The sequence below is a fragment of the Macaca nemestrina genome, chromosome 17 (genome assembly GCF_043159975.1).
Source record: "Macaca nemestrina isolate mMacNem1 chromosome 17, mMacNem.hap1, whole genome shotgun sequence".
NCBI lineage: Eukaryota > Metazoa > Chordata > Mammalia > Primates > Cercopithecidae > Macaca > Macaca nemestrina.
In genome coordinates, this window is record NC_092141.1 from 49,551,045 (window position 1) to 49,564,673 (window position 13,629).

At 41.9% G+C, this 13,629-nt stretch overlaps 1 protein-coding gene across 2 annotated transcripts in view; it reads right to left on the reverse strand.

The window, feature by feature from the left end:
• Positions 1-5,174, reverse strand: part of LOC105476842 (clathrin heavy chain) — a 75,045-nt gene extending 69,871 nt beyond the window's left edge. Inside the window, exon 1 of one of the 2 annotated variants that reach the window (XM_011733101.3) lies at positions 4,893-5,174. In XM_011733101.3, the coding sequence (XP_011731403.1) occupies positions 4,893-4,934 (42 nt within the window). In that variant the 5' untranslated portion in view covers positions 4,935-5,174. The remainder of the gene's footprint in view (positions 1-4,892) is intronic. The other variant, XM_011733102.3, reaches the window with a different exon arrangement.
• Between the last annotated feature and the right edge of the window lie 8,455 nt (positions 5,175-13,629).

The following is a 13,629-nucleotide window of genomic DNA, read 5'->3' on the forward strand; positions in this document are numbered from 1 at the left end:
AGTATGAAAAAGAATGTAAGGTATCTCATTAGTAAAATTTATACTGATTACATATTGAAATAATATTTTGCATAGCCCAAGTTAAATAAAATATATTAAATTTAATTTTATCTAGGCAGGGCATGGTGACTCATGCCTGTAATCCCAGCACTTTGGGAGGCCAAGGCGAGGGGATCACTTCAGCCCAAGAATTTGAGACCAGCCTGAGCAATACAGCGAGACTGTCTCTACCAAAAAAAACCCAAAATTAATTAATTTCATCTGTTTTTTCACTTTTAACATGGCTGCTAGAATACTTAAAATTACTTATGTGAAGCCAGGAGCAGCAGCTCATGCCTGTAATCCCGGCACTTTGGGAGGCCGAGGTGGGCAGATCATTTGAGGTCAGGAGTTGACGACCAGTCTGGCCAACATGGTAAAACCCCACCTCTACTAAAAATACAAAAATTAGCCAGGCGTGGTGGCAGGCACTTATAATCCCAGTTACTCAGGAGGCTGAGGCAGGAGAAGAATCACTTGAACCTGGCAGGTGGAGGTTGCAGTGAGCCGAGATTGTACCACTGCACTCCAGTCTAGGTGACAGAGTGAGACTCTGTCTCAAAAAAAAAAAAAAAAAAAGTATGTGGCTCACATTATTTTTCTGTTGGACAGCATTAGTTTCAACAACCCCTAAAGCCCTGTTCTGTCTACTATACCACATTGTTAATCTATAAACAAGTAGAGAGAACTCACCTCTCTGGGCCTAAGTCCAACAGAAAAAAAGCACTCTAGGATACTGTATAACTTCTCTTTCTAAGGCCAAATATTTTGTGTCAGAAGACTCAGGTACACATCCCATTCGGACAGCATTCCCACTACTTTGAGTCTCACTTTTTAGAAAGGTGTCTAGGGGGACTGAGTGAAGATCTGAAAGTACCTAGCCAAATTTACAGCACATAATAAGGTCTCAAGAAGTCTGCTGCTAGTCATCATTCATCACCACCACTTTCCAAGACAGTATTCAGTTAAAACTTTTGAACGAGCATTTTAATTTTAGCTAAAGAAATATTCTAAATACATAAACATAAGTGGTGAAATAAATCTTCAAACTTACAAAACACATCAGCATGGCCTATAATTGTGCAGTCCAATGAGAGTCAGCTGTCGCTTGTGGCTATTTATATTTAAATTAATTAAAAAGAAATTGAAGCAAAAATTTAGTTCCTCAGTCATCAGCCACATTTCAAGTGCTCAATATCCCTATGTAGCTAGCAGACAGTTCCATCATTGAAGAAAGTTCTACTGGACAATAACTCAAAGAGAAAAAGCCACAACAGTTAACAATGACAGGAAAAACATCTTGTTAAATATAATTTGAATAACATACAGAGTTAAACAAATGTATGGAAAAAACAATTCTGCAAAGAAGCTGAGGACTCGATATAAATGGAACCTTTTACAAGCAAGGTACAAATTCCAATTACGCTAAGAAACAATTGTCCAAGAGCAACTACCAAGGTTCCAGAAATGTGAATTTTCCTAAATACTCAAATGAAAAGGACTGTGTTCTACACACACACCATTCTGTGTCTTATTTCCTAATCAGAGTGAAAGCACTTTCACTAAAATTAACCACACACTGAGTAAACTGACCATCAAGAAAATTCTGAAGAATATGATACATTTTAGACTTAGAAGCTATTCCCATGAGACTGCAGCATAATTTCAGGAAGTTTACCTCTTCCAGCGAGTACAACTAAGCATGTAGTAAATCCCAGTACTTAGCATTGATTTCTATTTGCAACCCAAACTAACTATAGCAAGAATCCCTAACATTTGACTCAACAACACATTCCATGCCTGCATTTATGCATCACTGGGGAAAGAACAGGGTAGGGAGATTTTTAATTGAAGACCCAAAGAATCTAGGAATACACTGGTATGTGTCAAGTGGTCTAAAGATACTTAATGTGCCAAAAAATTGAGAATCACAGGCAATATTTTATATATGTAGCCTAGGATTTTTATAGAATCTGCAATTCCAACAATATCTTGCTCAAATAGGCACTCATTTATTAACCGCTATCAGTCTAAACAGTCTAGGAAAAAAATCTTCATTTATTGACATTCATTTGCTGTAGGTGCATGCCTTGATGACAACAGATCCTTCAGTTGGATAATGCAGTTAAAGGGTATAAAAATAAGTTCATTTACAGTTTCACAAGCTAACTATACTCATACTTAAGTTCCTCATTTCTTGTTTCCAGTTTTTAATCCTACGTGTTTCAGAAAGTTTTCTGCTACTTAGCAAACTGGTAGAAGCTCAGAGGTCAGAGACCTAAGACGCCAATTAAAATAATCCTTATTAGTTGGGCTCAGTAGTTCACACCTATTATCCCAGCACTTTGGGAGGCCAAGGCAAAGGATTGCTTGAGCCCAGGAATTCGAGACTAGCCTGGGCAACATAGTGAAGCCCCATCTCTACAAAAAATACAAAAATTAGCCAGGTGTGGTGGCTCATGGCCGTAGTCCCAACTACTCAGGATGCTGAGGTGGGAGGATGGCTTAAGCCCAGTAGGTCAAGGCTGCAGTGACCTGTGACAGTGCCACTGACCTCCAGCAAAAACCCTGTCTCTTCAAAAAACAAAAACCTTATTAATTTTTCAAAAGGTAGGAGATAATGAAGTCAGGAGATATATTATCATGGAAGAGGCTGTAGTTATTTGCGCTCTGCAATTAATCAGCTGGAGCACACAGTCATATTAGCTAAGCAAGCTTAACTTTAGGCATGACATAGCAATCCAAAACACAGAGGGCTGAATTTTCAATTTGCAAATCTGCTTTATATTCAAAATCTTCAAATTATTTGAGAAGAAAATGGCTTCATTCAAGTATCTGCTGAAACTGAGCCAGTTACAAAACAGACATGTATTAAATTTGTCTTCAATAAGTGACAAGGTTGGGTTCCAATCTCTGGCATCATTTAACAATTCTTGTCTCCTCTTTAAAAGAAATGAAAAGCTATTACTCGAACCACCACAAGATTTAGTAGTGAGCTATACATCTGCCATGGAAAATAAACAGCAGCTGTACTTGATTCTTTGTGTGGTTTATAAACATTTGTCTGCAGAAAGATATTTCAGATGCAGCTTAGTATGAAAACAAGCCCGCGTTTTCCCCTCACACTTAAGAACAGCACTTTCTCAACTCTCCACATTCATTTGCCACCCCACTTTAACAAAAATAACTAAAGCAATTAAACTTGGATTGATTAAAAAAAATCCACTTTGTTATTTAACGTTTTTAACCTTCTGTAAAACTGTTTTTATTATTGGCATAAATATATTTATATATATATGCCAAGATATGCCAAGGTATATTCCATTACTTCAGATGAGTTATTTGAAAATTATAGATGACTGAAGAAAGTGCATTATTTGACTCATTTTATGGGTAAAGATTTATTATTCTTTACATTTCAAGCCTTAAAGGAAAATAAGTCCTTGCTAGTGCAAACATGGTAATACCTGCAAAGAAATATGAAATTATGTTACTTATAGCCTGAATATTAAAACCTTTTATTAACAAGACTCTTTTATGTATGTTATACCAATGGGGGAATGTAAATAAAAATGGTCTTCAATGGTAAAGTGTCTAATAAGTCACTGGTATTAGTGTCATGTCAAACCACTGCATTCTCTGTCATTATGGAATTAGCCCTTCAGATGATAGAGCTGAGGCAGGTTTCTTTAAGGGGATATTTGGGAAGAAAGCAAATTAATAGGAATAAATTATTTCAGCTACAGTAAAAATCAGGATTGGTGACACAGGAAAATCAAAAGCTCTGAAGAGGTTTAATTCAGTGAAGCCTTCCAATGGTCACCTGCCTAGGCCAGCGATTGGCATGCTGCCAGATGAGACAACAATATGTTGCCTCCAGGATAAGGAACCATGGGAAAGAACTCTAGAACTTACTAAAGGGAAGCCAGTTACAGACCAAATAGCCCCGCAGGTCTCAGAGCAGCTGTGCTCTGTCCCCAGGGCTCTGTTCAATTCCATGCGATCCTGAGGAAGATATTCAAAACTACCTGCTACTACTCGAGAAGACTAGAAGATAACCTCTGTATCACTCTTTCCTACCTTCTAGAACCAAAGAGGGGTTAAGAGTCACAACATCCCCAAAGAAATAAAAAAAGTGGGAAGGGGAGGCGAGTTTCCTTAGGGAGCTCGACCCCACACACTCTGAGATTGACATCGTTCTGAGAAATGCGTTCTCCCATTCTACCCTCGTTTCGTTCTTTCAGTGACCTTCTGTCCCTACTGCCTCAAGGAAGGCAAGAGACAAGCCACCGCCTCACCACCACCCCCAACCCCCACCACCGGAGAAGGTGCCTTTCTCAGTTGAGAGCCGCAGAGGGAGGAAAAAAAAAAAGGTTGCTCCTCCCCAACCCACCCGCCCCACAACTCCTGGGTGCAGACACGAAGAGGGAAAGAGGAGAGCAATGGAAGGTGACAGCCCCGCACTGGCCCAGGGGATAAGAATCCTTGCTCTGGTAGAAACAAGAGAGAATCCCCCCTCCCACTCCCCTACCCAAATGAATGAACTGAACAAAATGGGGAGGAGAGAGTTTGTACGCGCAGTTCTGGCCATCCAGGAAGCAAGATCGAGAGGCCTTTGGATCCAGGCCTGGTCTTTGCAGCCCTTTGCACCCCAACTCCTGTCCTTTCATCCAAGCCCCACATCATTTAACCGTTTAAGCTTTCTAAGATAGTGCCCCCTCCTCCATCTACCCCGAAGACCGACAACCCCCGCACCCCTCCAGCTCCGATCCTGCTCGGGGCCCAGACTCCAGCTTCTTCCACTATTCCTACCACCTTCTCCACAGCCCTCACCAGCCCGGGCCCGGCCGCACCTGGAGATGCTCCTGAAAACGAATTGGCAGAATCTGGGCCATGGCGCTGTCGGGGGGAATGGTCTCCTCCTGTCACTGGGGCTGCGGGGCAGTGGCTGCCCGGGCTCTCCGAGGGAGAGGAGGAGAAGGGGAGGGGGGAGGCTGGGCTCAGCAGATCCTCTCCGGGGACGCAGGAAACTGGCACGCAGACGAAAGAGCTCGGGTCGGGGGCGGAGGCTCCACGGGCCAGGAGAGCCGCAATGGCGGAACCGGGCGCAGCGCAGACTCCGGAAACGGCTGAGCCCAGCGGAAGGATCCCGGCGACAGAACTCCGCCCAGTCGCCTCACCTCCTCCGCCTTATGTACCCCTCCACGGAGCGGTGCGTGCGGCGGGCGCAGGAATTCCGGGCGCTGTGCGCCCGGAGCCTCGCTTCTGACGCCACACGGGGGGCAACAGAGGAACCGGAGGGACTACTTTTTTAGACTCATCACTTTCGCCAATCTTCTTTTTCTACCCCCACTTTTTTTTTTTTTTTTTTGCATTTTGCCACATCATGCGACTCGGGGCGACCGACGTCACTTCCGTGGGCGCTTTAGGTCCCACCCACGTACTTCCAGGTGCACGTGATACTGATGGGGAAGGGTCGGCTGATTGCTGCCAGAATGGAGAGCGCGTTTTAAGGAAATGCGGCCTCTCCTGGGAGTGAAGTGGCTGTTGGGCCACCTTGAGGCATGACGGGTGCCGCTTCCTTCCCCTGCGACCCCTGCCTGTTTGGACTGAGCCCCTTACAGGAGGACGTGGCGGGGGCAGACGGGGGCAGCCTCCCGCCCTCTCCGTGACTCAGGGAAACGGCCTCGCCGCAGAGCGCTCCCTCGGCAGCTGGCTGCAGCACTCCTCCCTCGCCGGGCTTCAGAGTGGGTGGTTTCCTACAGCCTAGGGAGGGGGCCTGAAACGGGGTTTAAAATCCTCCCTGCCCTCACACACGCCCTTCTGACGGTTGGAGAACCTGACGCGCGGATTCTAACTAGAACCGGCACTCTCTTCGGGTGTTAGATAATTAGCTCAAAGGACAGCGAAGGCCATTTATGATGTGTCTCAAGCTGGCCTTATGACAGCTTCTCTTAACGTTTCTGCGGACATTTTGGCGGGCTGACATGTGTCAGCCTAGCTCAGTAATCAGTTTCGTTAAAGAATTCGAGTATCAGAACGTACAAGGATTGGACTCAAATTCTAGCAGGAGGATTTTTAGCCACATCAAATAATTTATGTCTCAGAGATTTAGATAATTAGGGTAAGGATGCTTGGTAAAACCTGAAGGTTCCTGGAGGAAATAGATGAACTGTTAGTCGTGCATTTCCGTGGGACCACCTCAACATAGGTTCCTGTAGGTTAGCAGTGTAGAAATGCAGCGCTTCAAAGCCGGAGCATCATGTCTTCAAAGAGCATGGAGGTATCAACGGCATTCATTGTCGATTAATAATAACCTTCCCAGTACTTTCTTGCTAAAGTATAAGCCATAATATTTCATAATCGCACCAATACAAAAAAGGATGAAAGACTTTAATTCTGTGCCTTTTATCTTTGTAAGAGAGGTGATTCCCCACCCTCCCCTGAAAGAGAAAAGCTCAAGTCCACAGTAATTATTTTTAGTGCCCTTTTCAGTTAAAGGACATAAAACCCTACTGGGTAGACAGTAATTTTGTGTGCTAAGTTTGAGTTAGGGTGAGAAGTTTGCCAATCAGTTGCTTTTAGTGTTTTTCTCTTTTACTTAACTGTCTCATACTGAGCACGAGAGAAGAATCTGGCAGGTAACAGGACAAAGATTGTTCTGCAAAGAAAAGTCTTACCACCATGTTGTAAGAGTGAATATTTATAGTTGCAAAATATCTTTTTGTATTGTTAAGCTAAATACACGAAGATCCTCTGTGTTCCGCAACGTTTGAAATGAAATGCCAGTCTGATAGTAACTGCTTTAAACCCTTTTTGGAAGTAGACAAATTCTAAATTAAAATTCTAAGGGAGTAATTGTTTTATTACAGTAATTTAATAGCTTGATCAAGTTACATTTTCAGTCTCAGAATCTGGAGATACAAGAGCCATATCATGAATGGGCCACCAAAATTTAATTTATTAATGTGTCTGGTATTTTCATACAGACCCTGTAACTTTAGAATCCCAAAAGCAGTTGATTTTAGCTATTGGGTGTGGAGTATCTAACCAAAAAGTGCGCTGAGGTCGTTAGTGACTGTTAGGTCATCACACACAGAAATTACATTGTTTTGAGAAATAATTTAGGAAAAGGGAAAATAGATTGTTATCCTGGATCATTTTGAAATGATCTTCAAATCCAAAAATTTTCAAGAGAAAAAAAAACCCTATGCCTTTCTAAAGATGAATAATTTGAGTAGGGTAATAAGAGATTTTTTTTTTGTAATGGGAGTCTGCTGTTCTTGGTAACAGTATAAAGGCAGTTTCACTGGTTTCACTGGTTTAGTTACCTAAGCAATACCCGAATGGTGCTGTTTTCAGACATTACCTTAAGTTAGAGGGGAGAACAGATAACCTAATAGACCAGGAAGCAAATTCTACCACCCAGAATGTTTTTTTCTATGATACAGTATGACATAGTCTTTTAATAAGACAATGCTATGAATGATCACCCTAGCTTTTGGTTTCAGAAAATGTTTTAACAAGGTAGCCATGTTAATAAATGGTGAAGTTAAAGCTATTTTTGTTGGAATGCTCATCAACAGTAGGTCCCTATCATGAGTCACAGCAAGTGCCATTAGCAAAAACTACATTGCTTCGTCTGTTGAGGACTGCTAGTTTCTCAAAACCTATACAAGAAACCTGTATTGTGTCACTAATTTTAATGTTATGCCAACAACTAGGAGATATATATATATATATATATCCTAGAATGACACCTCAAAACAAACAAACAAACAAAAAACCAACCTCTTTCACTGTAGGATTTCTCCATAGCTGTTCATCTTCAAGCAGCCCTGGCACTAATGCCCCTGCTTTTTAAAAACTTGACCTTTTAAAAACAGCCTGAATTCACTGCACTGCAAATGTCACAAAGAAAAGGCATATCTCACATACTCAGAAATTAATTTTAAAGCGGAACTTTAACCCACGGTACCAAATGTTTACAATTCAGATTCTAATAAAGCCAGAAAGGACATACTTTAGTATTATCCAAGTAAGATACTTAGTTTTGCCCTTTAAACAGCAGCTTTGAAGCATCTCAACCCCCCTGAGGCCACTGATATGAATCCCAGTAGGATTAGACTGGCTAGGTCTTTATCTTTTCATGCAAGATGAAGAGCAGCCTATCAAATGCCTGTAAACAAATATACAAGTCACTGACTATCGGAACAATATTTATTTATTTATTTATTTATTTATTTATTTATTTAAGATGGAGTTTTGCTGTTGACACCCAGGCCGGAGTGCAATGGCGTGATCTTGGCCCACTGCAACCGCCACCTCCCAGGTTCAAGCGATTCTCCTGCCTCAGCCTCCCGAGGAGCTGGGAGGCACCACCACCAACACCTGGCTTATTTTTGTATTTTTTGTAGAGACGGGGGTTTCACCACGTTGGGTAGGCTGGTCTTGAACTCCTGACTTGAGGTGATCTGCCTGCCTTAGCCTCCTAAAGTGCTGGGATTACAGACATGAGCCACCACACCCAGCCCCACAAGAACAAAATTTTAATGGCATTTTAATTTTACTATGAAATATACCTGACATACTCTTGACACCCACTGCTCAGGCTTGTTTTAAACCTTTAAATATTTAGACAAGTTTTATAATGTACCATGGATAGCAATAAGATCTATAGTGAGTCTTTACTTTGTATCAGCATTGGGCATGTTCCAAGTGAAAAGCCAAGACTAGCTCTGTGGGGATCCAATGTGGAATCAAATCACATTATATAGGGTCCACCCATGTTTTTGAAGGGTTGAATCAGACCCTGGCAGAGGAATGAAGTGGTTCATGCTATTACCTTAAAAAGCCATGTCACAAAAGTTGGTTTAGGCAGGGCGTGGTGGCTCAGCCTACAATCTCAGCACTTTGGGAGGCCGAGGCGGGTGGATTACCTGAGGTCAGGAGTTTGAGACCAGCCTGGCCAACATGGTGAAATCCCGTCTCTACTAAATATACAAAAATTAGCCAGGCGTGGTGGCAGGTGCCTGTCATCCCAGCTACTTGGGAGGCTGAGGCAGGAGAATCACTTGAACCTGGGAGGTGGAGGTTGCAGTGAGCTGAGATCACACCATTGCACTCCAGCCTGGGTGACAGAGTGAGACTCAGTCTCAAAAAAAAAAAAAAAAAAAAAAGTCTCTGGATGCCTTCAATTTCCCTTTCCATTTATTTTGTTTTTTGAACCTCCCTGCCTCCTCTATTTCCCATTCAATTATAGACAAGTTAAAGGAAACATTCCTATTATAAGTATACTTTTATATAGAAATTTTAAGAAAGGTATTTATTAATAGGGGGTTTTATATCAGAGGATCGGATAAATATGTCTTCATTTGCCACTGTACAGTGTGCCACTGCACTCCAGCCTGGGCAACAGAGCAAGACTCCATCTCAAAAAAAAAAAAAAGAAAAAAAAGCTGGTTTAAATATAGCAATTCACAGAACATTGTGGACAGAAAAACCCAGGAGGATTTTAACCCTGCTGATCAATAGGAAGTCAGATGCCATGTCACAACATCTTGGGACAAAAGTCACAAGAAGCTTGAGAGCATCTATAGAATGAAGAGGCAATGAGGGTGAGAGTGTGGGAATAATTGTTAAGGGCTGTTCTTTTTCTATTTCTAAACATGTAGAACGTTCTGTGTTCACCTCCTAGAGTTACTACTGTCTCCAGTCCAAAGCAAAGCATGACCCACAGATATGTTCCCTTGGGAAGTATAAAGTTTTGCCACTCTCTAGGGATAGTTCTGCCGGTAGCAGTGTACATCTGCAGCTTTGTTAATGGTAGTAAACCTCTCACTTCTTCACAACAGAATAGCTAAGAACTGAGATCTGGTAACGTTTTGGTTAACTCAATGGTCAAGTTTTTTTTTTTTTTTTTTTTTTTTTTTTTTTTTTTTTTTTTTTTTGGAGACGGAGTCTTGCTCTGTGACCCAGGCTGGAGTGCCGTGGCGCAATCTCGGCTCACGGTAAGCTCCGCCTCCCAGGTTCACACCATTCTCCTGCCTCAGCTTCCCGAGTAGATGGGACTACAGGCGCCCGCCACCGTGCCCGACTAATTTTTTTTGTATTTTTAGTAGAGACGGGGTTTCACCGCGTTAGCCAGGATGGTCTTGATCTCCTGACCTCGCGATCCACCCACCTCGGCCTCCCAAAGTGCTGGGATTACAGGCGTAAACCACCGCGCCTGGCCTCAATAATAAAGTTTTAAGGAATTATAATCTAATTTCTTCAACAAATATTTTCCAGTACCTACAATGTAAAATTAAATACTCAAATGTTAAATCTTTTTGTAAAGCCTTTTTTGAAAAAAAACAATTAATATAGGGAAAGCAGTTCTGAACCTCAAAGGCCTCAGATTCATCAAAGTGAACAGTTGTTGTATAGTACTCCTGCAAATGTAGCCTAATCCGAGTATGTACCAAACCTAGGATACACTAGGTATTACTTTTTTTAAAATGCCATACCTCATCCTGTCATGACTATTAAAAGTAGATTACTATGTAAAGCAAACCAAATAGCTGGTTATTTTCTTTTCCTGGTTGCTCATATTCCAAATAACTATGAGTTTAATGTTGTATAGTATAAAACCCATACAACTACTTTTCATTCCATAACACTGCAGTGATGAAAACTATGCAGCATTCATATAAGCCTACCTTAGATTTATTGATATAAATTTTCTTTTCCGAGTCAACCTTGTTAGCACCAAGAGTCATGAAAAGGTCTCCTTAGTTTAAGTCCACCAACCACTCAAATATGTAGTCCTCCATTATCCACAAGGGATATATTCCAAGACCTCTACAGAGGATGCCTGAAACCACAGCTAATACTGAACCCCATACAGTATACACTATGTTTTTTCTATACATATATACCTATGATAAAGTTTAACTTATAAATTAGGCACAGTAAGATATTAACAATGAAAATAGGACAATTATAACAATGTACTATAATAAAAGTTATGTGAATGTGGTCTCTCAAAATATATCGTAGTCACCTATTTTTGGACACAGTTGAACACAGGTAACTGAAACATCAGAAAATGAAACCTCAGATCATAAGGGACTACAATATAAAGCATTCTACAGGCATGGTGAAAATAAAAACTAACGTGACGAAGACAGCTATTACAGTCTATTTTAGTTACTATATACTTGACCCACCTGATCAGATGTAGAGATAAGATTATACTTATTACTGAGGAAGGCTTAAACATTCCATTATTTATTTAAAAAAATGTTTAACCTTTGCACAGAAGTAGTAAAAATTCAGTTTTTAAAAAGGGAACTAAATGAAGTAGCAGACACTTACACAATGGCACATGAGAAAAAGAAAATCCCAGCCCAAGCTACTTAAAAATTTTTCTATCGGTAGGAATGAGTGACACTCAAATTATTCTCCATTTGATCTATTAGTGCTAACCCAAGATACAGACTGGACATTGCAAAACCCTTCCAAAAAATCCTTCTCAAAGTGACACCAACTTTTCCATCGTTTACATCTGGTTCCTCTCCCCAACCACACAAATTCTGTCTCCCTTTTTGTTTCAGTCCAGGTCCTACTCTTCCCTCAGAAACTCAGCTTAAAATCCATTTACTGGCAAGGCACGTGCCTCATGCCTGTAATCCCAGCACTTTGGGAAGCCGAAGTGGTGGTGGATCATTTGAGGTCAGGAGTTCAAGACCATCCTGGCCAACATGGTGAAACCCCACCTCTACTAAAAATACAAAAATTAGCTGGGTGTGGTGGTGGGCGCCTGTAGTCCCAGCTACTCAGGAGGCTGAGCCAGGAGAATCGCTTGAACCCGGGAGGCAGAGGTTGCAGTGAGCCAAGATGGCGTCACTGCACTCCAGCTTGGGCAACAGAGTAAGGCTCCATCTCAAAAAAAAAAAAAAAAATCCATTTACCCTACTTCTCCAGCTATTAAAGCATTTATTGATTATACCACTCATTTAATTTGAAGCCTAGGCTACTTTATGTTGTTAGTAATTGCATCTGGAGTTGGCACAACAATCATTTATAAATAATTACCTCCCATATACAAAGCACTAAACAGGGTGCTGGGCTGTATTTTGGGTTCACTCATCTCATTTCCTATGTTTTGCCTGAGAACCAAGTAATAATAGGTGAAAAAAATATGTGGATTTTATTTGGACAAGGAATGTGACTAATCTTTTTTTTTTTTTTTTGAGATGGAGTCTTGCTCTGTCACCCAGGTTGGAGTGCAGTGGTACGATCTCAGCTCACCGCAACCTCTGCCCCCGCGGGTTCAAGTGATTCTTCTACCCCAAACTCCTGAGTAGCTGGGTTTACAAGCACGCACCATCACACCCAGCTAATTTTTTGTATCTTTAGTGGAGATGGGGTTTCACCATGTTGGCCAGGCTGGTCTCGAGCTCCTGACCTCGGGATCCGCCCACCTCGGCCTCCCAAAGTGCTGGGATTACAGGTGTGAGCCACTATGCTCAGCTGTGACTAATCATTTTCTTTGAAAAATCTTTAACAGCTTCACGAGGGAATTTTGTATTATTCATGTATTAAGTTTAAAGAAACAGCTAACAAGTAATAAGGATTACTTTAAAAATCTTTGGAAGAATAAAGATTACTATTTAAGGCCGGGCGCGGTGGCTCAAGCCTGTAATCCCAGCACTTTGGGAGGCCGAGGCGGGTGGATCACGAGGTCAGGAGATCGAGACTATCCTGGCTAACACGGTGAAACCCCGTCTCTACTAAAAATACAAAAAACTAGCTGGGCGTGGTGGCGGGCGCCTGTAGTCTCAGCTACTCGGGAGGCTGAGGCGGGAGAATGGCATGAACCCGGGAGGCGGAGCTTGCAGTGAGCCGAGATCACGCCACTGCACTCCAGCCTGGGAGACACAGCGTGACTCCGTCTCAAAAAAAAAAAAAAAAAAAAAAGATTACTATTTAAATTTATTGATTCCTTGATATTATGCTGTTTCATCAACTCTGCTATGAAGAAAAAGTAAAAGCCAAAAAAATCTGACATTTCATTAAGACCTTTTCTTGCAAATGAAGTGATCATTTAAGTTAGAATGGTAATATAAAAAGTAGCTTTTCTAGATTCAAGTACAAGTGGTAAAAAACTGAAATTGGCCAGGTGCAGTGACTCACACCTGTAATCCCAGCACTTGGGGAGGCCAAGGCAGGCAGATCACTTGAGGTCAGAAGTTTGAGACCAGCCTGGCCAACATGGGGAACCCCATCTCTACTAAAAATACAAAAATTAGCTGGGTGTGGTGGCATGCACCTGTAATCCCAGCTACTCAGGATGCTGAGGCAGGAGAATCACTTGAACCTGGGAGGCGGAGGTTGCAGTGAGCCGAGATAGTGCCACTGCACTCCAGCCTGGGTGACAGAGTAAGACTCCATCTCAGAGGAAAAAAACCTGAAATCACAACAATAATCCAGTGATCCCTTAGTATCAGCTGGGGTTTGGTTCCAGGACTTCCCCCTGAGGATACCAAAATCTGGCTGATGCTCAAGTTTCTCATATAAAATGGGTAGGATCTGCATATACGCACA